Consider the following 27,340-nt stretch of genomic DNA (forward strand, 5'->3'; position numbering starts at 1 on the left):
AATGACACTTTATTCAGTCATTTTCTTTACAGCTGAAACTCTGGGAATTCAAAATTAACATCCTTGCCTGTGAGCTTCTTGTACACACCAAAAAAAGTTCCGACCTTGTGTTCCACGTTGCTCTGCTGTGCTTTGTCTAAGTGAGTTTTTTTGAGCCGACTGCCATCCAGTTTCATAAGGATCCTCTTACCCACAATTTCACTTGGGAAGACTAAGTCCTCAAGGATGGTCGTGCACTGCTGTCAGGGTGCGGCTTCTGGGGCGCTTCTGCTTATTTTTCGTAGGGCTTTTCGGGGTTGGCTTGGGCAGAATCCTCCTCTGAGCAATGAAGACCACGTGCTTGCCACTGAACTTTTTCTCCAATTCACGAACTAGCTGGACTTGGATTTTCTGGAAAGATTTAAGCTGAGGAACTGGTACAAAAAATTATGATAGTTTTCCGACCACCACCAACTTCAATTTCCTTGGTTGCTGTGATGTTAATTTCCCGCAGCTGCAGCTGCACCTTGAGATTGGAGTTCATCTCCAGCTCGAGCAGCAGCAGCGCCGGAGAGATGCCAGACTCAACTCGTCCGGCTTCTCGCCATTGGGCTTCACGATCTTGGCTCTCGCTGAACATGGCTTCGTCCTGACGGAGCGCCGGCTTAGAAAGAGCGGAAAATTTCTTTAGTCGCTTCTTGGACATTCCATATTCCTCAGTTGAGAATTCTCTGGTCAGCTCTGTACTCCATGGTTTGTTTGTTTGTTTGTTCTTTTTTTTCTTGGTTTTTTTTTTTTTTGTTTTTTTCTTGTTTGTTTTGTTTTTGTTTTTCGAGACAGGGTTTCTCTGTGTAGCCCTGGCTGTCCTGGAACTCACTCTGTAGACCAGGCTGGCCTCAAACTCAGAAATCCGCCTGCCTCTGCCTCCCAAGTGCTGGAATTAAAGGCGTGAGCCACCACTGCTCGGGCCCCCCATTTTTAAATAGGGTTATTTGACTCTCTGGAGTCAAACTTCTTGAGTTCTTCGTATATTTTGGATATTAGCCCTCTATCAGTTGTAGGAACGATCTTTTCCCAATCCGTTGGTTGCCGTTTTGTTTTGTTTTGTTTGTTTGGTTTTGGTTTTTTTGTTTGTTTGTTTTTGTAGCAGAAGATGGGCTTGTTGAGCATCAGTGGGAGGAGAGGACCTGTGCCAGCTCCATAGATGCTCCAGTGTAAGGGGGATAACAGGGCAGGGAGGCTGGAGCGGGTGGGCAGGTGAGTGAGCAACCTCATAGAAGCAGGGGGAGGGGAGATTGGATAGGGGGTTGCAGAGGGGAAACCGGAAAAGGGGGATAACATTTGAAATGTAAATAAAGAAAATATACGAGGAGGAGGAGGAGGAGGCACTGCAAAATCTCTGTGTGGCCTGCCAGTGGCTGCCACAAGGGCTCGCGCTTCTAGCCTCTACAGGACTGGGACCGAGGCTGCTGCGAGGGGGCTCCTTCCCCCTTCCCCCACCCTGCCCCAGGCTCTTCTGGCACAAGCTGAGGCCTTGGAGGGCCCAGTGGAAGGAGGCCTCACTACCTAGCTCACAGCTGCACTCTCTGCCAGAACGCATGCATGTTACTTTTAAATAGCATACTTATTTCAGTGGATTGATGCTCCCTGCTGTCTAGCTTTCAAATGTTGTTCTTAGTGTCCATGTGCCATAGCACAGATATGGAGGTTAAAGGACAACTTGCAGGGGACAGTTCTCTTTTCACCAGTTCTCTTGGGTAGAAGGGAGACCCGCGGCCCAGCCAGCGGATTGATCAATCTTTCCTCTCGCCGCTTTTCTGGGTCGCTCACTTTCCTGCAGGCCCCTCAAGGCCTCTGTTCATCCAGGTCTGAGTGCTCCTCCATAGTCGGTCCCCTCCTGCCTATGATGGCCTGCGGTTCTTGCGCAGGTTCTTGAGCAGCCGCCTCAGGCCTCAGAAGCCCTGAAGGGCCAGCCTTAGCCTTCAGGTGGCCACAATTCTTTCTGCCATGGCAAGCTCCTCGCAGCCACCCAGAGACATCCTAGAAGACCTGGCTGGGGTGGAGAGATAGCTCAACAGGTAAACCAACTTGCTTACTGACAAGCTGGACTGAGTTAAATCCCAGGAACTACAGGGTGACAGATCCTGCAAGTTGTGTCCTCTGATATCCATACATGAGTTATGAGCTATGGCATGTACACATGCATGACTCTCTCTCTCTCTCTCTCTCTCTCTCTCTCACACACACACACACACATACACACACACACATAACACACACACACAATGTGCACATGCTAAATAAATACATAAATGAATAAATGTTAAAGAGAATAAAAGTAAAGTGCCTTTCTTGAAACAGATGCGAAAACAATTGTTTACAAAAGGAGGGAAAATACTGTAAATACATAGAAAGCAAGGGGACATACCTTGTTTTGGACTGTTTTCAAAGGACAGACATTTGCCTTGTGATGTAATCTTGCCATGCAATTGTATCTAATATTGGGAATGCTGTGAGCATAAGTGGATGTATTGGGGGCTTCTATCCCATCATTTGGGGTCGGTTTGATTACTTTTACAGTTGTTGAAGACCTCAAGGTAAAGTACAGTGTTCAAACACGGTCCTTAACTGTGTGCTTCCTGATTGATAGTTAAAGTTGATTTTGTTTTTGTTTTAGCCCATGATCTCTCATTGAGACAAGGTGAGAATTTGGTACAAATTGGCCCTTACAATTTGGCCATGAGATCTGAAACTTTTAGTGGACAAACTCACTGCAGGAAACAGCTATCTTGATATAAATCTCATCCTATACCTCCTTTGCTGAAAAAAAATAGTGCAAAGTATTGCAGGAAGGAGGAGTTATTCGAGACTTCCATACTGTTTCAATTTTTCGATGTAGTTAGAAACCAGCAAGAGAATGAGCCCTTAGCCCAACATCTCTCTCCAAGGGAACACATTCTTGTTTTCTTTTGAGGTACCTTCATACAAGACTACCTTAATTTCCCATGCGAGACAGATGGATGTTTCTGTGTCTCTTAGGGGGAGTTGAGGACAGGAACCTAGCCCTGTTCTTTCACACCACTCTTCAAAGTACTTCCCCAGGCCCCTGGGAGACACCCACTTTAAAGGTAAGATTACAGGAGCTTATAGTAACCCAGTACACTGCCTTCATTTTACACAGGAGGGAGTGCAGGGCTGGGACAGTGCAAAGGCAGCAAAGGCCATCCTCTACGTGATCATGTACTCTCCTGGAACCTAAGACTGTCCCATGAGGAGTCCCGTGAGGAGCCATGAGCCCTCAGTGTTTATCCGGTCCATCTGCCCAGAGGACTTTCTTTAAAGAAACCAGAATCTCCTCCCTAAGCTTAGCTGGAGGAAAGCTAGGGCTCCTGAAGATATGCAGTATCCTGGTGTCCACTCTCCAGCACTAAACAGCAGGAGCTTGAGAGCAGGAATGTAGTTTGTACCCTCCACTACAATAGCTCTCACTTCTCCCAATCCCCTTGGAAACCTGTGTCTGCCAACTGGCACCACACCACACAAGCCACGGGCCAGCTCTGAGCTTGTGTTGAGTTAACTTTTTTTTTTTCTTGTCTTTGTTTGTAAACTGTCATTATACAAGTTGTATTCACTTTAACACGTGGCTAAGCCTTGCCTTCTTTAGTGCCAGTCTCTCCTGCTCAGATGTCACAGTGGCATTGTGCGGCCAAGACTTAAGGTACAATGGACGGAAATAGAATTTTCAAGTGTACCCCCAAACGGTTTGTGTGGCTTCTTGAGCAAAGTGCAGATCTTATGGAGACTGTCTGGACTCCCAACATTTCCATGCAAATAGTTTTAGGCTGGAGAAATACATAAAAGCCTCCTTCTGAAAGCACAGTCTGTTGCTTCACAAAAAGACACAAGTGATCCAAGACATGGGCAGCATAATTGATACACCTGGGCCCTTCAGAAACACAGCCACCACAGAACACTCAGCCAGCTGAGAAATGTCATGTTTGAACATAAATTTCCATTCCAGGCCTACAAATGTTGTATTGTGTTTTAGGAAACCAAGAACAGATAAACAGAAACAAACAAAACAACAAAGATGAAAACAAAAACAAACAAACAACCCCCGCCCAGTCTCTATTCGGGTCTCCTTGTAAAAGAGACACAAATAAATAGAGCAAAAGAAAATTTGATGGCCAGAGCAGAAAATCAGAGTGACCCACCAGAGAATGGAATTCATCTTAGTGGCTGGGTCCTGTGCTGTTGCTGGGTTTAGGGAACTGGGTGATGAGTGCTCATTGTCATATGGTTGGTGTCTCTCAGAGGTAGACAATGGAGACCAGGGAGGTAGCTCCGGCTACCTGGGCTTAACAAAAGAAAGGATAAAATGAGAGTTGACTCATAGGCCTCCATGCCTCATTTTCCAGCCCATCCCAGGAGGTGGCAGGGGATAGAAATGTACAGGACCACTATGCTACATGTAATACATCATTGATCAAACTGTCATTGTGTGGAGTACAATTTAATATTAGACTTCAATATCTCAATTAAATAGAATCATACTTGCCAAGAACACAGGTTCATGTGGATTGTATATATTTTTTTTATTTTTAAAAAGGGGGTCAAATCACCAGGAGATTCCTTTTTTCTTATTTGTCCTTTTACATTTCAATTTTCATTTATTTGCTTTTGTTACTCTTTGCACTCACTGTGTTGAGCTTTTGTGACCTTATGTTGGCAGGATTTAGTGCACATTCAGACTAATTGAATAGTAGTCTTTTCATCTATTGTTCTAGCAAGGAGTCTGTCTCCAGCCTGAGTCTGTGACACCATGGTGTTATAATAGATGACCACACCTTGTTCATTTTTGATGGACACTTTGTACCATTCTGTCCTTCTTCTTCTAGCTGAATTATTCAGGAACTGCCTGTTTGAATCCTGTCCTTTCTTTCAGCCTCTCCTCCTTCTATTTTCTTTCATCAGGTTCACTTATCCAGGCACCTGTATGTCACATAGCACCTGAATGCTTGAAATGTGCATCACTTACCTAATAGGGGCCTCCCTAGCTCCTAGCATCTGACTGAAATTTAGCTGTTCAGTGAGTATATTCTTTTGTGTCCCTTTTTGTGCATTCCAGGAATAACCTTTATTGAATATCTTAGTTCTTTAGCCATGTTGCCTAATAAATGTTCTAAAACTTGAGTACAGATGGGTGTGGTGTCTCAGGCCTTTTATGACAGCAGTCAGGAGGTAGAGACAAGCATATCTCTTTAAATTCCAGGCAAGTATGACCTAGAAAGTTCAAAGACAGCCCTAGTGACACTGCTGTAGTTATCAGAAGAATGGCCACATTCTGTTCTTCTTTACCCTGTGCCCTAGATTGAACATACCTATAGAAAACGTGAACCAACCAGCAGCAGCAGTAAGTGAACACCATACATAGCTTGAAGCAGTCTCCCAACCTGTCTTATGAAACAACCACTAATCAATATATAAAAACAAATGCTAATTGTTATGTCCAGTTGAACTTTGTACTTAGTTCATTCAGCATTAGTTGACTAATATTGGAAAGAATAACAATAGATGGCATGACTCATTATAGAATACCTCATCATTCACAGATTTAAGTTGTTGTGAATTACATACAGGGGCCTGCAAGCATTAGGATGATGGTTGTCACTTTTAGTTCAGTAACTTCTTGTAGCTGTGTACTTTCCCCAAGTTCTGTCTTAGTCATTGTAGTGTCTTAGGCAGCAAAATATTTAAATAACTTTTAAATAATGTACATGTTTCTCTACCCACTTTACCCAGTTCAACAGCTATAAATGTATTATGAGATGTCTTAGAAGATTGAGCTTGAGAAATAGAGAGTTAAGAATCACACAGTCTCAGCCGGGCGTGGTAGCCCACGCCTTTGATCCCAGCACTCGGGAGGCAGAAGCAGGCGGATTTCTGAGTTCGAGGCCAACCTGGTCTACAATGTGAGTTCCAGGACAGCCAGGGCTATACAGAAAAACCCTGTCTTGAAAAACAAAACAAAACAACAACAACAACAACAAAGAATCACACAGTCTCATTTAATCCTTTTTGATGGGTAAATCGAGGCCTCTATCCTGCTCTTGTTTCAGGCTTAGATTCTAAAGTCAGCCATTTAAATGATGTTACGTCTGCCCCTATGGGCTTCGCAGGTACGGTTGCTGGAGGTGGCAGAGAGGAAACAGGCTATATCTAGCCTCAGTGTTCTGACCTGTGAACATCTGCATGATTAGTAGCCTAACAGTCCCTGAAAAATCTGAGCCTGAGACCACCACCACTCTGATGCCAAGAGCCTCAGACATGGAGCTAGCAACGCTGCATAGGCCCACATGGTTCCCAGGGTAGGGAACAGTAGGAATCTAGAAGAATCCCACCTTGAAACATAGGCCCAGGGCAGGAGTGAGTCAGAGACAAACAACCCTTGAACTGGGGTCATTGGGGCAGGCGTAGGTGAGGAGCAAGGCTGAGAAAACCACCTGATCAGCTCCATGAGGCCCTGACAGAGAGTTAGCCTGAGATGACCACTAGTTTGGTGCCACACAGGGCTTGAGGCGGAGAAGATGTCTAAGATGATCCCAGTCTGGCACCATAATGCACAAAACAGCACTCCTGAGACAACCTGAGACACTGAGAGATCCCAAGTGCCACCAAAAGGAGCAAAGGTAGTGAGGAACAGCTTGATGTGCATAGCGAATGATGCCACCCGGGACAATGGCTGGGTCCTGGCCTGTGCTGACAGTGGGAGCCTTGCCTAACAGGGATCTGTTAGCACCAAAAGCCAGGTGGACTTAATTGGTCTGGGCTGTGGCTCAGGGACATGTTTGCTTGCTGTGCAGAACTGGGCCCAATTCTCACCTGGGTTTCTTGGGAGAGCTCGCCCTGGGGGTATAATAGCAGAAGAGCTGACCCCACCCCTATCCAGCTGCAGTGCTGGGCCCTGCTCTTTGTGTGAGTTGACCCAAGGGGATGAGTTTGAAAGAGCTGGCCTAGCTACCACTGAAATCTTTAGTGATGTGGATGAGGGAAAGAAAGTCTTCTCCCCACCACATCCCTCACCACCTGGGAACATAAGAGCAGGGGTGACGTCTCTGCCCCTCACCTGATGCAGCAGGAGAGATGTCTCTGCCCCTCACCTGATATAGTACTCAAGTGAGTGGGCCCTGTAACATGCCTGGGCAGCACAACAGAAGTGGCCCTGATAGAGGTTGCTGGTGAGCTGGCCCCTGAGGGCACAAGCATGAGAGAGCCAGCCCTGCTGTTGCCTGCTGTGTAGTGGAAACATCAAGGGAAAAAAAATCCTCTCCTCTCCCTTTTATCCACCCTACCATGGGCAGGCGAAAGAGATGGCCCAGACAGATCCTGAGAGCTGGAAAGCTGGCCCTTTTCCCTCATCTGCTACAGCACTTGGGGAAAGCAGGCCCTGAGCATTCCCCATTCTTAGATGACTCATTCATTACCCAATCATTTTCCACCAAATTAGTCCCCCCATGCAGCCAAGTGTGGAGAGACCAGAGGTCAATGTCCGCAGATATTTGTAGCAATTGCCTTAGCCTCGGAACCATCCCCCCAGGCCCTTCACAAGGCTGCAGACTGCTGAGGTTAGTCTATTTGTTTCCTTTTTCTCCCTTCTCTCTCTTCAATCCCCACCCCCTTAAACTGAAAACTCTAGGAAAGAGTGTCAAACACATCTGGGTTTTTGTTGTTGTTTGCTTGTATGTATGTATGTATGTATGTTTTAACATTCAAGATGTGTTTAACAAGGGATACTTGGAAGATTAGGGGGTCTTGAATCAGATTTTCTAGGTCACAGCAATGTATCTGAAGAGGAAATGGCTTTCCAGAAAGGGCTCTGAGAAGAGCTGATGAACTAAATTTGCTCATAATTAAAGGGCCAGGTTAGGAAACAAGCACTGTCATTACTCGGACAGGAAAACTATGAAGCAAGTGGGATGGAAAGCCACAAACACTGGGATGAGGATTTTGCATGTTCCAAGGAAGTAGTATGCACATTATCAAGCCAGCTTAAATTCGAGCACAGATTGGGGAGGTTTTGTTTGTTTGTTTGTTTGTTTTGTTTTTTGTTTTTCGAGACAGGGTTTCTCTGTATAGCCTTGGCTGTCCTGGAATTCACTCTGTAGACCAGGCTGGCCTCGAACTCAGAAATCTGCCTGCCTCTGCCTCGCAAGTGCTGGGAAGCCACCACTGCCTGGCAAGACCCCACTCTTAGCTGAGGAACTATTGGCAATCGGTAGAGGGTGTGTTAGCTTTCTTTGTATGTCGTCCATAATAGGCTGCCATGTTCTAGTAAATGGCCCTAGCCCAGCATACTCTCAGCAACCCCTGGACTCAATGCGTTTAGAAAAGGGACTGTAGAAGAATCAAGTTAAAAACCAGCCTCAGCTACATAGTGTGCTTGAGGGGGTGGAGCATACAATCAAGTTAGAATAGGACAGTTTCTGGGAACCACAGCATCAAATGAAGCTGATTCCTTGGACTCTGGTCTGACTGTAGGCAGCCAGATTGTTTTGAGGCTCCGTGGTGGAAGTATCTCAGAGCTGCTAGTTTCAAGGAGGATGACCAGATTAGAGAATCTCCCTGAGCCTCTGTTGCCTTATCTACTAAACAGATATTCCCAGTGTGACTCTTGAGATATTGAAGAGTGAAGTTTAAATAAGCTAGCATAGGAAGCTGCCAAATAAGAAGAGAGAGCATCAGTATTAGAACAAAATGGATATCACTCCAAATTTAGCTGAGCAAGTTAGTCACTGTGTGACTGTATGTGGGACATTTTACCTTTTTAAATACCGTTTTTAAGATGAGACGGAAGGATGGACCATCCAGAGACTGCCCCACCCAGGGATCCATCCCATAAACAACTACGAAACCCAGACACTATGGCAGATGCCAGCAAGATTTTGCTGAAGGGACCCTGGTATAGCTGTCTCATATGAGGCTATACCAGTGCCTGGCAAACACAGAAATGGATGCTCACAGTCATCTATAGGATGGAGCACAGGGCCCCCAATGGAGGAGCTAGAGAAAGTACCCAAGGAGCTGAAGGGATCTGCAACCCTATAGGTGGAACAACAATATGAACTAACCAGTACCCCCAGAGCTCGTGTCTCTAGCTGCATATGTAGCAGAAGATGGCCTAGTCGGCCATCATTGGGAGGAGAGGCCCTTGATATTGCAAACTTTATATGCCTCAGTACAGGGGAATGCCGGGGCCAGGAAGCAGGAGTGGGTGGGTAGGGGAGGGGGGGAGGGTATAGGGGACTTTCAGAGAGGAAACTAGGAAAGGGGATTGCATTTGAAATGTAAATGAAGAAAATATCTAATAAAAAATTTTAAAATTATCTTAATTTTAATAATGTGTGTGTATATCTTTGTGTGCACATGTATATATGAGCACAGGTATCCTGTGGTCAAATCTTCCTGGAGGTGGAGTTATAGACTGTTGTGAGCCATTCGACAAAGGGGCTAGATAACTCAGGGCCTTACACAAGAGCACTCCTGACTCTTAACTGCTGATCTAACTTTCCAGCTGTGAATACTTTATTATGTGCAAAACTGTGAGAACTAATACAGTATATTTTCTTGATAAATATTTGTCAACTGCTAAGCACTGTATTCTGTGTTCAGATGAAAAGATAAGTAATCTGCTTTGAAGAATCTTACTGGCAGGGTTAGTGACACATGCCTGTAATCCCAGCCCCTGATCCGCTCAGGCCAGAAGGTTGATGCCAGGAGTTTGAATGCAACCTGGGCTACAGAATAAGTCCTAAGCACAAAATGAGCTTCCTTCTCAATGAGCGAGAGTGGGAAGAATGGAAGGAAAGAGGGAGGAAGGGAGAGAGGAACTTACATTCTTTTTTCGCACAAAATGCCAGACAGGCATAATATATTAGTGCTATAACAAGGGACCAAAAAAAAAAAAAAGCCAATAATTTTATGAGAAGACAAGGCTTTGGATAGGAGGGAGATTAAAATTAGATATTTTAGGCATTATATAAAAGTAGGTTTAAATTGCCAAATGATGTATAGATATTTTATTTTTGCTTGCTTTGTTTCTTGTGTTACTGGGAGCTGAACCCACGGCCTAACACATGCTAAGCAGTATTCTATCACTGAGCTATATCCACATTCCTCTTTTCATTTTTTAAGGTAGAAGCTCACTGCTTTGCACAGGCTGGCCTTGAAATTATTTTGTAGCCTCCTTAGTTCCTGAACTTGCAATCTTCCCTCTCAGCCTTTGTAGCAGCTGGGATTTCAGGTCTGGACCACCAAGTCCAGCTGTGACTTACGTTTTGTTGTTGCTGTTGTTTTGTTTTGTTTGACCATGCCTCAAAATTCTTGGATTTGATCTATCAGTCCTCCAGCCTCAGCCTCTCAATTGTCCGGAATTATTGAGTAGGAGCATGTACCATCATGCCGCACTGAGATATTTTTAAAAGATTATAACACATAGCCAGGCAGTGGTGGTGTATGGCTTTAACCTCTGAGTTCGAGGCCAGCCTGCTCTACAGAGTGATTCCAGGACTGCCAGGACTACACAGATAAACCCTGTCTTAAAAAAACAACAACAATAACAACAACACACACACCTACATAGGAAATAAATGCAGTTGGATACCTTGCCACAGAATTGTTACAAGCTATAAATTTGTAAAAGCACCATATAGTCCTCAATATCATCCACTGTGTTCCCCTCATATTCCTTCTCACCACTACTATTTCTTTGTTATTCAAAGGTTAGCACCATCCTCATCTTAAAAAAAAAAAAAAGACCAGGACTGGAAAGATAGGTCAGTGATTGCTCTTCCAGAGGAACCAAGTTCGATTTCCAGCAATTATATAGAGGTCCATAACCTTCTGTAACCCCAGTTCCAGGGGGGTCTGTCTTCTTCTGTCCTTCTTGGGTACCAGACATTTTCAAATGTGTAGGCAACACTCTCTCTCTCTCTCTCTCTCTCTGTGTGTGTGTGTGTGTGTGTAGGTCGTAGGTTACAAAGCTGGAAAGGACACAGTGAGAGGGAAGGATTAGGTGAGGGTGAAAACACAGCAGGTAATGGATTACATATAATAGGAGATCACAAGGTGCACTAACTAGGGGGAAAAAGGGTATCAGCTGGAGGAGGCAGGAAGGAAGAGCGCAAAGAAGCAGTGTAGGGAGAGCACAGTCAACTGCACTGTGTATGCAGATGACACGGTAAAACCCAATCTTTTATATGCTAACCTAGAAAACTGATGTAAAACAGTCAAAGATGAGCCGGGCGTGGTGGCGCACGCCTTTAATCCCAGCACTCGGGAGGTAGAGGCAGGCGAATTTCTCAGTTTGAGGCCAGCCTGGTCTACAAAGTGAGTTCCAGGACAGCCAGGACTATACAGAGAAACCCTGTCTCGAAAAACCAAAAAAAAAAAAAAAAGTCAAAGATGAGTTGTGCCTGGAAAGACGTATGTTCCAAAATGGGACACTACACTATATGTTCCTTTTTGTGAGACAATACATGTGGTCCTTTGCATTCTCCATGGTGTGTGGTGTGAGTATTCTGAAGATGGGTGCTTTTGTAACTTTCCTGGACATATTCGAACAAACATCTGTTTAATCCAAAGGGTGACAAAAACAGAGCACAAATATTCCAGCCAAGCCTCGATTGATAAGCCAAGGAACTTACTGGGCTTACTTCTGAAACCGCACTGAAGAAAAGCCCCACTGCATCACAGGTGACAACCCTCCCAAAGTCCAAGAATGGAACATTAAGATATGCATGTATTCAGCCATAGTCAATAATGTTAAATGGGTTTTAACAATATTGCACACATCCTTCAACCCAATGGCTATTTTTAAGCTATGAAGTTATTGCTTTATTTTTTTAAAGACAGGGTCTCACCATGTACCCCTAGTTGGCCTGCAACTAGCTATGTAGAAGAGGCAAAGTTTGAACTTACAGAACAGACTTCTGTTTGTCTCCATCTCCCAAGTGCTGGGGTTGAAGGCCAGCAATCAAATTAGGCCTTGGTTTTGTTTTTATTATCCCACAAAGTAGATACTTTAAAATCTCTGTAGCTTTTAGATTCCACTTATATTTTCCTTTCAGAATTTGTCACTTATTTTTTCCCCAATGTTTTTGTAATGTAATCAACATGCAACTAAATACCCAAATCTTTTTTTTTTTTTTTTTTTTTTGGTTTTTCGAGACAGGGTTTTTCTGTATAGGGTAGACCAGGCTGGCCTCGAACTCAGAAATCCGCCTGCCTCTGCCTCCCGAGTGCTGGGATTAAAGGCTTGCGCCACTACGTCCAGCTGCCCAAATCTTAAAGTACACGTTTTCTCTCTTCTTTTTTTGCAGTGCTGAGGAATGAACCCAGGACCTTGCATATACTAGGCAAGCACCCTACCACTGAGATGTTCCTCAACCCTGCCCTTCCTTCCTTCCCCAGAGTCAGACTCCTTTCTGGAATGACATTCTTCTTCCTCAAATGTGTTATTCATTTAGCAAGAATTTCTAGTAATCTCTATTTTTGATTCTGAAAATGCTTTTATTTTGTTCTTATCATTAAATTCATCCCAACTATTCAATCCCAGTCAAGAAAAAAATCAGCTTCAACAATGTATTCATGCTAATTTTTATTATATTTTAGTTAATACATAAAACAACAGGCTTCATTATGCTATTTTTTAAAAAAATACATTTTCCATATATACATACCTACATATACACACACTTTTTAAAAATATACTAACTCTTAAACATTTAATGATTATCATACTACCACACCAGAAAAAAATCATGCTTCTTTACTCTTTAAGATCATTGTTCAATTCCTTCAGTGTGAACAAGTGCTGATTGTTTCCTTGAAACAGGTCTCAAATATAGAACCATCACTAAATCAGTTAATTCATTCCTCATGGTTCTCTCTCTCTCTCTCTCAATGGATATTTTATTTATTTACATTTCAAATGTTATCCCCTTTCTGGGGTTTCCCCCTCCCCAACCCTCCTATCCCATCCCACCTCCCCTGCTACTATGAGGGTGCTCCCCACCTCCACCCCATCCTTGCATTACCCTATCCTGGGGCATCAAGCCTTCACAGGACCAAGGGCCTCTCCTCCCATTGATGCCCAGACAAGGCCACCCTCTGCTACATGTGACTGGAGCCATGGGTTGCTCCATGTGTACTCTTTGGTTGGTGGTTTAGTCCCTGGGAGCTCTGGAGGTACTGGTTAGATCATATTGTTTGTTGTTCCTCCTATGGGGTTGCAAACCCCTTCAGCTCCTCCAGTCCTTTCTCTCACTCCTCCAATTGGGACCCTGTGCTCAGTCTAATGGTTGGCTGCTGTGAGCATCCACCTCTGTATTTGTCAGGGGATCTTGTTCATTTGTTTTGTTGAGACAGGGTTTTTCTGTTTAGCTCTGTCTGTCCTGAAATTCACTCTATAGAAAACAATGGCTTCAAACTCAGACATTTGCCTGCATCTACCTCCCAAGTGCTAGGATTAAAGGTGTGCTTCACCACATAAGGTTCCAGTGTATCTCTTAATGAATAGGACCACAATCATTGCCACAAAATCTTCGTTGTCTCCCAGTTTCCCTTCAAAATTTCGTTGAGGAAATTGAGTCATTTATTCAGTTGAAGTTCTGACTATGGATCTTACATGTTTTATCTTTTCCTTCATCTCAGTTTATTCAAACTTGATCAAATATGTATTAGTTCTTAACCAGAGAACCCACATATAAACTAGACCATGAAAACATACTTTCCAGGGCTGGAAAGATGTCTTAGTGGCTAAAAACACTTGCTGCTCTGCCAGAGACCTGAATGTGTGTGGATCCCAGCACCCATACCAGTTCTAAAGTGCCTGGAACTGCAGCTCCAGTGGATCTGACAACCTCTTCTGGGAGAGAGAGAGTCAGTTTTGTTTGCTTGTTTGTTTTAGGGATGAGGATCCTGAAAGGCTGCCCAGGCTCCAGATGATGTTCCTATACCCATGAACAACTAGCTAACATTAGGTGTACTCTGTAAGTTTGGGGTTTTTTTTGTTTTTTGTTTTTTGTTTTTACTGTTTTTCATTTACTGTTTTTATTTTCAAGAAGAGCTGAAACCAAAATTTAAGGGTGGTTTTTCTTTTCTATGGGTTCTGTAAAAAGAACTCACGAAATTGAAGGGGAAAGTGGGGGAGGCATGTATGGGAAGAATTAGAGGAAAGGGAATAGAGGGATGCATTTATCATTCTCAAACAAAAATTAAGGTAGAAATGTTAATACATGCCTATAATACCAATACTCAGGAAGTGGAGATAGGAAGATCAAGTTAACTCTCAGCTGCATAGGGAGTTTGAGGCAAGCCTGGATAACACAAGATACTGTATCAAAATAGCAACAGAAAGAAAAGAAAAAGATTCACACACACACACACACACACACAAATTAGAACAAGTAAAAAAAATTAAAACTGAGGATAAGCTGGGCCTGGTGGCACAAGCTGGTAACGCCAATCATTCAGGAAGCTAACGGCAAAAGGACTGGAAGTCTTAGATCTGACTAGCCACTCCCTGAAGATAGTACTAAATATTTTAGGAAACATATGTGTTAACAAAGGAAAGATACACGGTTAATTTGAATTTTTAGCTAAAACTATTTAAGAAATTAAGGAAATCAGTTTGACTATGTCTGGCTACATCTTTTTCTTCTAAGTATGATAGCAGCAATCTTAAATTTTCTAGCTTTTTAAGTGACTGCAGGGGAAGAAATACCTGAGGTCTGTCTCCTTTTAGGTGTTTCTCATAGTTATTGCTACACACTAAATAAATACTGCTGGACACACTTGATCAAGATGAGTCACCAAGAAAACTGATTAATCTCAAATTAATGTAAAGACTCACAAAGAGACCATTTTTTTCCCTTGTCAGGTACATACACAGCTCTACATTTATAAGCTCATAAGTTCATTCTTGCCTTAAGTAATCATAAACTGCACAACATTTTATGCTCCATTTTTGCTGTCTTTATATTTTGGCACATTTTTATAAAGTATTATGCAAACCTAAAATAATAGAATATCTTGTATAAATTTTGAATAATGTTCTAAGAAAATTAGTGAGGAATATAATTATTGCTTTATGTTGTGATAATTAGGGCTTACAAATTTATTAGGTATCATTATTATAGTCCAAATACTTTAGAAAGGAACAGAGATACAAAAAGTAAATGTGTTTATGGCATTAAGAAATATTTCCCCAGGCTGGAGAGATGGCTCCGAGGTTAAGAGCACTGACTGCTCTTCCAGACATCCTGAGTTCAAATCCCAGAAACCACACGGTGGCTTACAACCATCTATAATGGGATCTGATCCTGTCTTCTGGTGTGTCTAATGACAGCCACAGTGTACACATAAAATAAATTAAATAAATTCATTCTTTTTAATAGCTGAGTAGTACTCCATTGTGAAATTCCTAGGCAAATGGATGGACCTGGAGGGCATCATCCTGAGTGAGGTAACCCAATCACAAAGGAACTCGCACAATATGTACTCACTGATAAGTGGATATTAGCCCAGAAACTTAGGATACCCAAGATATAAGATACAATTTGCTAAATACATTAAACTCAAGAGAATGAAGACCAAAGTGTGGACACTTTGCCCCTTCTTAGAATTGGGAACAAAACACCCATGGAAGGAGTTACAGAGACAAAATTTGGAGCTGCAAGGAAAGGATGGACCATCTAGTGATTGCCATATCCAGAGACCCATCCCATGATCAGCTTCCAAACGCTGACACCATTGCATACACTAGCAAGATTTTGCTGAAAGGACCCAGATATAGCTGTCTCTTGTGAGACAATGCCGGGGCCTAGTAAACATAGAAGTGGATGCTCACAGTCAGCTATTGAATGGATCACAGGGCCCCCAATGGAGGAGCTAGAGAAAGCACCCAAGGAACTAAAGGGAACTGCAACCCTATAGGTGGAACAACAATATGAACTAACCAGTACCCCAGAGCTCTTATCTCTAGCTGCATATGTATCAAAAGATGGCCTAGTAGGCCATCACTGGAAAGAGAGGCCCATTGGACTTGCAAACTTTATATGCCCCAGTACAGGGGAACGCCAGGGCCAAAGAATGGGAATGGGTGGGTAGGGGAGTGGGGGTGGGTGGGTATGGGGGACTTTTGGTATAGCATTGGAAATGTAAATGAGCTAAATACCTAATAAAAAATGGAAAAAAACAATTGAATAATTCATTGTAAAAATGGCAATTTCAGTATGTTTAATTATTTCACTGACATTTTCAGATATTGAAAATACAAATTTCTACAATATTTTGTTCAAAAAAAAATAAAAAAATAAATTAAATGTTTTTTTTTAAATTAAGAAAATGTGTCATGTAATACTAACTTGTATTTGAAAAACAAAAAGGAAATATATCCCCCAAACAAGAGAAAATAGTGACAATGCTCAAATTAACAAGGTTTAATTAATATCAAATCACTAGTGTTCTTCACACCATGTGTATAGAAACAAGAAAATGAGGACTAGCAGGGAAGACAGAAACGGAAACCTACCTGTAAGGCAGAATGGCATATAAGGTAAATAAATGTAAAGTGGACATTTTAGCAGTATCTGGAAGAAATACACCCTAATATAAATCAGGGTCACCTTAAAGTAAAGTAGACCAGAACTTCAGAAGTACCTGCATGTGAGCTATAACCAGAATGGAATGAAGTCTTTACTGATTTTTAACAAACAGGCCAAATGACAGTGTGGAAAGGTCTTCAGTTTAATGAAATGTGCCTTGGTTGTTTTTGTGAGACTCTAAAAACCAGTGCAAAAGGCAGACTCTGGTATTGTTTACCACTCATCCACTGGCGCTTAACACAATGTCTGACATTTAGTAGGTGTTCCACAAGTATTGCTCAATAAATAAGGAAGCAACATCTGTGTTTGCCTTTGGAGAATGAGAACAGTCATGGCCTTCCTAGAATAATCTAATCACAGAGTCAAATCCAAGGAGTGATGACTTTTGCTGTTTTGTGCAGACATAAGGTTCTGTAGCCCAGACAGGTCCTGAACTCAAGACAGTATGTGACTTGTATCAATTTCCCTGCCCCAGCCTCCCAAGTATAGGATTACAAACGTGTGTGTGTTTGTGTGTGTGTGTTTGATTATGAAGTAGTCTCCAGGTCCAACAAACATTCCAGGGAACAGGAGTATCTTCAGGAAAATATACTAGAAACTTCATAGGACAAATGTATAGTGGATTTGTTGGGTTGAACATGAAATAAAGAAATGCACAGAAGCTAAACTAGGGAAACAGAGTGGCAACAGGCAGATGATGGACCTAGCCACCTCCTGTGTTTTCTGGACTTTGTTCTGCCTCTTGATGTCAGTCACCTGCTCCTGGATCAGTGGATCAGTAGCATTCGACCACCTGCGGATTTGTTTAAGAGTGGCGTGGCTCCTTCCACAGACTCACTGAATCAGCACTGGCATTTTACAAAGAGCAAACAGTTTTAGTGAACATTGAACCAGAAGGGATGGAACAAAGAAGGCTCCAAATAGCATGTACTCTAATTATGGGATTGGCCTTTTCTGCATTAGAATCGCCTGAAGCTTTGAACAGGAAAGTTCTCTTCTGTGTGCACTATAGCACTGTTGGGCTCAAGAAATGAAAATAACCCAAGTGTCTATCAGTGAACGAATAAAGAAAGTGAAGTACACACACATGACAGGACACTATATAACCACAAAAGAATGAAATCCTGTCATTTGCAGCAGCAAATAGAACACAATGTCAAGAGAAATAGATCCAAGCACAGAAAGACAGGTATCACAAGGTCTCATGAGCTGGATGTGGAATTTAATGTTTAATAGGATGATTGTACTAGATAGAAGTGGGAAAAAGTTGGAGGCACAGCATGCCAAAGATTTGATCAAAGAACTAAGTTAGATAGGAATAAATCCTGGTATGCTATTGCTCAGTAGGATTACTACAGAGAATAATATTTTGTACATTCCAGAAAGGTAGAAAAAAAGGACTTGGTATTCACCATAAAAATGTTTGATTCATATATATTTACCCCAATTTAAATATTTAATAATGTACACAGATATCAAATCATAACAAGGTACTCTAAATATATACAATTTTATCTGTAAATTTCAATTAAATTTGGGGATGTAGCTCAGCTGGTATAGTACTTGCTTAGCATGCATGAAGCCCTGAGTTCACTCTGCAGCATTCAGGAAGTAGGGGCAGGAGTTCAAGGCCAACTGGGACTCCTTGAGACCCTTTCTCAAATAAAAAATATAAAATAAAATATGGTGTACAATGCTGGAAAGGCTTGAGTAACAAAGTAAATGACATAGTACTGAACCACAATCCAACATTAAAGGAACCAGGAGCTCAGTCGATGGTTCAGTGAGTAAAGTGTGAGCATTAAGGCCTGAGTTTAGGTCCCCAGTGCCCACAACAAAGTTGGGAGTGGTGGCATATGATTATAATCCTATGACTGGGGAGGGCAGATTCCTGGAACTTTCTGGCCAGTTGGTCTAGCTATAAAATGGAACTCCAGGTTGAGTGAGAGGCCCTACTTCTAAAAATAAGGTGGACCCTGGCACTGAGAAGGTGGAGACAGGCAGATCTCCCTGAGTTTGAGGCCAACCAGGTCTACTTTGGGGGTTCCAGGCCAGCCAGGGCCATAAGGTGAAACATTGCCTCAAAATAAAGAAACAAGAACAAGGTGGGCAAAGGAGAGCCTAGCATCAACTTGTGCCGTCCACGTGTGTATGCATTAGCACATGTACCTTGCTGACTCACATGTATGAACACACATGCAGATACTCTATTACACACACACACACACACAAACACAGGAGAGGGGAGGAACCACTATAGCTCTCTAGCTGCCCTAGAGCTCACTCAAGTGCTGGGATTAAAGGAACCACTCTGCCCAGCATTGTGGAAGGTTTTTAGATCCTGTGCTTTCCAAAACAAAAAAGCCACATGAGGCTATTGGACTCTGGAAATATTTTTCAATTCATTTACACAGTCACATATGTCTGGTGCCTACGAGAAGGACACTACAGCTATGCAGTACCTTAAAAAAAGAAACACACACATGCATGTTTTACTTCGTATTTAACTCACATTTATTAAAAACAAAAGGTTACAGACTGCAAGAATGACTGCCTTCTTCATTAAACAAGCTTAATTAATCTACCGTTGACTAATAAATGAACATATTTACTCACACAAAACATTTTGAGAATAAGTCCTGCCAATCTATGAAAGTAAAAAACAAAAACAAAAACCAAAAAACAGCTAAGATTTTTCCAAAGAAGAATCACTGATGTCCCTCTAGCGGCAAAACCAAAATTGGTGATCAAAAAACCCCAAAGCCCAAGAAAAACAAAAAACAAAAGAAAGAAAGAAAAAACCCAAAACAAAAAAACAACCCTACACACAAAACCCAGAACAGCACCTGAATCTATACATACAACCAATCATAGACATTCCATTTCTGGAAACTTAACTTTAAAAGATTCTACAGCAGAATCTTTTAAGGAAAATACATCATTTCTGTCAACAAAACTTTGACCTAATTTTCACTTACTGTGTGAATGATAATCTCTCTAGAAATCTGATCTCTTCAGAAAGTTAGTTTTGCTCATGACTTCTGGGAAACTGAGACCCTCACAAAACAAGTTTATAAAGTCTAATCAAACTGTGAACCAAAGAAAACGGCAATTCTCTGTTAGTAGTAATTATTCTGGGATGAAACTTTGAAAGAAGCTGATTTTGAGTATAAAGTTATAAGGAGCAGTGAAAGAGATGGACTCAGTATAGTATGAGTACCAAAATTCTTAATAACTAAAGTGACTCCTAATTCTGACACTAGGTTCAAAAAGCAGCTCCATCACATAGCCAGCTTACGTTACAACCACCCAAACTCATTTAGATATACCTGCTAAAATATTTTCATGTGCAAAAAGAAACTCAAAATAGAAACCAATTGTATTATAACTATTGGTATCCCCTCACACAGCTTCAAGAAAAACCAGCCAGGTTTTATATACACTGTAGGGAATTAGAGAATGTACAGGGGACTGTCGTATATACAAAAGTGCAGTAATTCAGAATACGTTTCACAGGAATACAGGAAAAAAGTCCTGGTTGACAATCTGATACTTTACAGTATCTAAGACTACTTGTAGATCCTCCAAACCAGTCAACTTCCTACTTGCTTTGGTTATATTGATTCTACAGAACTACTTTTTGAAAAGAAGGGGAGCAGAAAGTCCCACAATTTGCAACTCTTAACCATCTATGAGGTGTTTTATGTGTATTTGTGATTATTATTAACTTCTTTTGGTAACAGTACTATTAAATTGCCAACACAAAGATTTATGTATTTTTTAAATCTAAACAGGAAAACAGGAAATTAAATTCACCTACTACAGGAAGAGACACTATCAGCCCCATTTTCCAAAAGCCTTGAAATCTCAACGTAAACGAACACAAGAGATCAGCTTCAATTTAAACAAGCAACTGCACAGAACAAGCCATGGCTGTCCTTCTGAACAATTCAGCTAACTTAAGTGTGTACCTGTCATCGGCACACGGTAATTCCACATTTACATTGACATAGTCAAAACGGATATTCATTAATTAAGCAATTCTTCCCTTTTCCATCCCATCCATTCCCACAAAAAAGAACACAGATTTCCACAAGTTCCATTCACCACCAAGATGTAATTGAAGAAAGCTGACAATAGAGAAAAATTACTACATATTGACATCAGAAAAGATCACACTGGTTTTTCTGAGTTTGGCAATGAATGTCAAATTAAAATGCAATTTGCCATTGTCTGGTTTAAGCTAAAATATCAATAACCTCAATTCAAAAAATATTTGGGCAGTGAGCTGCAAGCAAATCTTTGTATTTAAGAAATGGAAATTTAATTGTAGTGATCTTGAGCTATGCTGTGCAGCTTCCTCATTCTTAACAGCCAGTTACAGGAATTGCCAGAGTTCCTTTTAAGTCTCATAGAGAACATAAATTATTTTTCAGAGACCAAATTCAAATGTTTCAAGGACTATCTTCCAAATTATATACTGACAGAAATGCCTAGCTCAAAATGCCTCAAAGGCTTCTTACCTAATAACGTTCAAATCTGAGATAAATTTTACCAAACTTAAATCTACTGCAAAGCTATCATTATTAGATTTTTGCTCAATGATTTATTTCCTAATAGTCTCTTTAAATATGGAATTTATCTCTAATTTAAATAAGTCAAATGCCAGTGCATTCAACATCAATACTACTATTGAACACAAACGAACTATACTATCAGCAACCCAAACTAACTTTACCCTCCATCAATTCCCGAGAATTCTTGAAGACAGTACAAAGAGGTAATTTGTTAAACCAAGCAGAATAGGGTGCCCCAACGATTACAAAACGAATCCGAAGAATCCTTAAAGTTAACAGAAGAAACACCTTTCTATATAATCTTGGCTCTTCAAGTGTTTCTGTACAGACCCTAAACATTTTCTTTCCTGATAAAACTCAGGTTTTATCAGTTTAAAAAGATATATTCCCCAGGCACGTCTGGGTCCCCAAAACCCAGGAAGCTAAGGAGAAAGATCACAAGTTCCAGATCAGCCTGGGCAACAAGTTCAAGGCTAGCCTAGAACGTATAGGGAGACCTTGTTCCAAAAAGAAAAACGAAATAAAAGAGTATCCTTGACTCAGATATTTTTTCAGTGGGAAAAATATATTAAGCAAAATTTATGTAAGTGCAAGGCCCTTCATTAATCTGGTGGATCAAAACTAGTTTTAAGCAAATGAGTCCAAGATCTGAAGGTATTTATTTTGTTTTATACCTATTACTACTGATTGATAAGTTTTACTAATATCCAAACACCATGAGCATTATATGAACCAAATGATAACATTCTGATTATTTGATTTTGAGAAAGCCTTATATAGATGCAAATGGCAACGTTCACCACCATTAAGGCACATGAGGCTACAGAGAAGCCATGAACAAAAAAAGCCTGCTAAGAGAACCTAAATCAAAAAGACTGCTATAGAGTTTATGTTGTAACATTTTTGGCTTAAATATAAAGATATATAATAAATTTTACAATGTTTAAAGCTCATCAGAATCAGGATACCTTTATACAATAGTTTTATATAATTTTTCCTTTTTGAGGGAATTTACCACTTTTTAAAACCTAGGGAAAAATGAGATATCTACCCACTCTATAGGTCATTTTTTTTTTTTTATAAATCAGCTTCTGGGACTTAATTCAGAAATGTCTAACTTACCCAAACAACAGAGGAAGTCAACTAAACTGTCACTATCTATCAAAGAATGAAGAAAAAGTGTCATTTGACTTTAAGTACTTGGAAAGATAGAATAAACTAGCCCTTTACAACTTATGACATTCTAAAACAACACCTTCCTTTAAACATTTGCAAAACTGTATAAAAATACATGCCATTTTGCTTAATTCATTGTTCACGCTTTTAAAAGCTGTAATAAGGACTGACACACTCTTACAAGATCTCTAATAAAATGTCTCTGGATAAATCTATGAAAAGGAGACTTATTCACTCCACTGTCAGTTGTGGACAGAAGATAACCAACACTGGAACAAAATCTGGACTTCTATTCTTCCATTTATTTATCCATACATATTTATACTTCCATCATCTACACCCACCATTTTTTTGCTCCCCTTTTCACCAGAGCCTTTCCTCTTCCCACACAGTATCCTATTCTAGTTTCATGTGTTTCATTTTATTAAATCTAGATTCCACTTGTACAAAAAATGCAATGTTTGTGTTTCTGAATCTGCCTTGCTTTGCTTAACATGATCTCTGTCTAGTTCCATCTCTTTTCTTGCAAGTGACATAATTCCTGTCTTCATTATGGCTGAATACAGCTCTGCTATGTATCTATGTTACATTTTATTTATCTATCCACCTGCTGATGGGTATTCATTTATTGGCTATTGGGAGCAGTACTGTAATAGACATGGAAGGGCACACACAAATCCCTGTCATATGCTGAGTTCGTTTACTTTCAGCATATACCAAAGGATGATATAGCTCCATCATAAGATACTTCCACTTGTAATTTATTTTTTAAAAAGAACTCCCATACAGGTATCCACTGCTACAGACAGTTTGTACTATCGCTAGCAGTACATACAGATTCCTTCTATCCTCTCTTCTCACCAGTATTTTTTTTGCTTTTCTTGATGACAGATAGCCATTGTTACTGGAGTAGAACCGACTCAACACTTTTGATCTGCATTTCCCTGATTTTTCCTTTTAATTAACTGATTAGGTAGGTTTTCCACTGAAAAGGGAAAAAAAGATGCTGACTTGAAGTTGTTTTAAATATACCTCGTGGAGATACCAGATTTAATAAATTACTACCTATTTCAACAATTCTCTCTGGATTATCTACATGAAACATCCTAACAGATAACAGAGCACTGATAACAAAGGCTCAAAGAGACTTTTGCCCTTTTGCGATAGTTTGTTTTGGAGGGAAGGAGAAAGATTTTAATCTCTCTCTCTCTCTCTCTTCCTCTCTCTCTCTCTCTCTTAGATCATAAACAACTCTAGGAGTCCCACATTTTTTTTTAAATGAAAGCAGTATTTTCAAACTCCACCAAATCGACACTTTACATTCCAGTTCTAACATATAGAGTGAATCTGGACTTACAGAAAATTTCATGTCATACTTCTATAAATACTCAAACCTTTATAGACATTTAAAATCTGCCCATGGCACTTTGGTAAACTTACTCAATGGTGACTTAAGTTAAATCTATGTTAAGAAGACTTGGTGATTTTTGGGAGAATAGAGACACTAGTCTTAAGTTACATCCTGAACCAGTTTTGGATTTTCTTTTACTGAGCATCAACAAACAAATAGTTTGCAAGTGGGTGATGGATAAATGTTGCCCTGTATCTCAATGTGGCCCACCTTCCGTAGAGAATAGGAAGAACATGCAGATTATTTCCTCTGTGGGATTTTGCTATGACTAAGGGAAGGCAGACAGTTTAGATGTATTTGCTTCTCTTCTTTTTCTATTTCTGTACTTAAAGGGAAAACTGCGTACATTCTTTATTAAGTATTCTAGGATCTGACCCCAAAATCTCTTTGGTCCCTTTAAACTAAGATGGAGTACCAAAGGAGGTAGGAGGAAAGTCAGAAATACTACTGTAACTGAAAGCACACATATTCACGCTTTTATCTTCGTAGCATTTTAAATTCTGATCTTAGTAGGCATTCAAAAGTTACAGCCCGACCACAGGCCTCAGCAATGCTGCAAGGTACTAATTTTTACCCTCAGTTTCAATTCTATAACCTTCAAAGAAACAAAATAAAATTTAAAAAATTTTAAATGTATAGAAAATTTTAGTAGCACTATGTAGCCTAGGCTTGCTTTGAACTTACAAATCCTCACCTCAGCCTCCAGAACACTAGGATTAAAGGTGTCTGTCAACATACCAGGACTAAAACTTCACTTTTTAATTCGGTAAAATTTAAGCCCTTACAGCAACTAAAAATTAAGAATTTTAAGTTGTTAATCTCTTTGAAGAACTAAAGTTAAATGATGTTGAAACTCTATTAACCTCTGAACTCTGTGGCCTTTTCAAAAGATTGTAGTTTGCTTCTGAGATGCAAGAGTAAAAGTGAAAATCATGAAAGTCAGAAAACAAATTGATTGTCAGTAGTCTCAGTTTGTATCTTCTCTAGCCCAAGCCAATGCTCAAAGACACATACAAGAAAAGGTCATGGTAACGAATTCTTTGAAAACATGATTTCAAAAACTCCATGATTTCACATTTAGACTTAAGAGTCCTACTAGGCACCAACAAAGGTGTTTTCTATAGCATACTGCTTTATATACCCACAGCAGTCTCTAAAGTTTGTTGCACTCCAAGTGGTCTGTCAGTTAATTTGAAACATCAACCTGTCCACACGTCAAACATATAAAATTGAGATATACTACATTAAAAATTTTTGATAGAGAGGAACAGATAAACGTTCTAGTTTGGAGATTCTTTGACAGCCTTAACGTTAAGGCTACAACAGGAAAGTTTGATTGGTATCATTGCCTAACTGGAATCTCCACTTGAAACTTAGTCAACACAACGTTAAGTCTAAAATTTCACTAACGTAGCATTACTTCTCAGTAGTAGCGGAAATGATTCTCACTTGACATAAAGTAGAAAAAAACAAAGCAACTCACATCTAATTGGAAAAAGATTAGGGCCCTTTTTTATACCTGTGCATTCATAATTCGTGAAAAGAGAACTAAACCTAATGAAGGCACTATTGTAAACAGCAATGCATACCTTGTGTGCACCCTCACCTCGAAACAGCTTTGCCCCTAGGAACTAAGAATTATACCATGGCCCCTTTGAAAAAGCAAACTTAAAAAATCTTACCCTTAAGAAGACAACTGAATTACGGGCCCTAAATGTAGACCGACAAAATGAACTCCTTGATGTCAGTACTCTGAAGTTTCCCAAACTGTAAATATAGCAGTCTTTGAAAAGCCTACTTAATCACCATAAAGTTAAAGTAGTTAAGACATTTACCAGTGGTCCTTAAATGAGAATGTGCATGAGAATAATCTGGCGTTAGTTAAACCACAGTGCTGCTCCAAATCCACACTGCCTGTGGCTCTGGAATGGGGCCCAAACACAATTCTAAGGTCTTTTCAGGATGCTGAGAGCTGAGGGTGCTGGGGCTACTCTCTGAAAACCACTGGCCTAAATTATTAATGGTACATCAGCACAACCCTAACCAAAAGTTTGGTCAAGATGAATGTAAACTAATGAAGAGAGAATAACGCTTCAAAGGAACACTGATGGATTCACCCTATTACATCAAAACATCAACATCTGCTTCATGGTCTTCCTCAGTCACTTTCAAGGAGAGCACCTCTTCATTGAGGAAGAGCCCACTGAGCCTCTCCTTCCGCGCCTGCCTCTGCTCCTTCAGCTGCCTCTTGCGGAAGGCCTTCTGCTGGAGCTTTCGCTGCTTGGATCGCTTCTGTTAAAGAGAGAGATAAAAGGTCAGGAAAGTTTAGACACTGCTGTATGCAGCCCAGGGTTGGTGGATCTAATTCTCTACTTTTGAAATATTAAGTTGTTCAAATTTCTCTACAGAAACTGGTGGTTCTAAAACCAATAAGTAAGCCACTGGCTTAAATGTTAAAAAAAAAAAAAACCCAAAACTTTAAGATTCTATTTTTGTGGCATTTCACTGGTGACCCTTTTGGCTAGGAAGAGCTAGTATAATTTAATCATTTGGGCTAGCTACGGATAACAAGATACTCTGAAAAATTGTATTTTTAAGTCAAAATAGGGTGTACTGGTATCAACACAGCAAAAATAAACTACTAGATACAAAACTGAATATAAAATGCAGAAAACATTGCCTAAATCCCTAATGCTTATCTTTTAAGGTACATTTTACCCCCAGAGGACTAAAAAGTTTCCAGTCGCTGTGAAAAAAATCATGCCTTCATATTAGGCAAATGCTATCTTAAAAGCCTGTTAGGAACCCAGTGGATATTCAACCCTCATCACTAGTAAACCAAAACCAAAAGAGAGCTGCCACATATCCAGTGACATTCCTTGGCAAATAATAAGGGATGCCTTTGTTTCTTCCACTTTGACAAAAACAAAACAAAACAAAAATAAACAAACAAAATGAAGCAAAATGGGGAAGGAATCATGGTGTATCTTCTGATCACTAATGGGTCCCCAAAGAAATTCTCCTTTCATGTTTAAATTGCTCTAGTGTGTGCCACTGCAAGGAACCCGACATACTCCCATGCTAAGCCACATAACCAATCCATGTACACTTCAACTTTCTTTTACAAGTGCTCAACAAATAAGTTTCAACTATGGAAGAAGAGAACAGAATTATGGAAAGTCTTATTATAGTTTTTGATTAGTCGAGGAGCAGTTAAGGTTGAAACACCAAGAAAACACTAAGCACACACACACACACACACACACACATACACCCAAAGACCTATACAACAGTTTTAGGATCTAATTGACAGTAACATCAGCAACATAGTGAGATTTGCTTAGTAGTGAGTTGCAATCTTATTTCCAATCTTGCTTAATGAAAATGAACATAAACACCAGAGATGGTTGAAGGCGACATGGTTGTGGGTTAAGAGTATTTGAAAGCCCTCGCTTAGAATGCTTTGCTCAACAGGACAGCATTCTACCTATCCAATCAAAACCAAAACCCACAGTGGACCAGACGACTCTTAG

The 27,340-nt window shown here is 40.6% G+C and overlaps 1 protein-coding gene and 2 pseudogenes across 1 annotated transcript in view; 1 reads left to right on the forward strand and 2 right to left on the reverse strand.

The window, feature by feature from the left end:
• Nucleotides 1–26: 26 nt before the first annotated feature.
• Nucleotides 27–20,673, reverse strand: LOC110286393 (small ribosomal subunit protein eS7 pseudogene; annotated as a pseudogene).
• On the forward strand, nt 6,137–6,251 carry LOC115030198 (small nucleolar RNA SNORA17; annotated as a pseudogene).
• The window catches only part of Fam199x (family with sequence similarity 199, X-linked), a 34,014-nt gene continuing 25,807 nt past the window's right edge, over nt 19,134–27,340 (reverse strand). Inside the window, exon 6 of the mRNA XM_021153448.3 lies at nt 19,134–26,099. Coding sequence (XP_021009107.1) covers nt 25,929–26,099 — 171 coding nt within the window. The 3' untranslated portion in view covers nt 19,134–25,928. The remainder of the gene's footprint in view (nt 26,100–27,340) is intronic.

The sequence above is a fragment of the Mus caroli genome, unplaced genomic scaffold, assembly GCF_978045245.1.
Source record: "Mus caroli unplaced genomic scaffold, Mus_caroli_1 scaffold_5, whole genome shotgun sequence".
Taxonomy (NCBI): domain Eukaryota; kingdom Metazoa; phylum Chordata; class Mammalia; order Rodentia; family Muridae; genus Mus; species Mus caroli.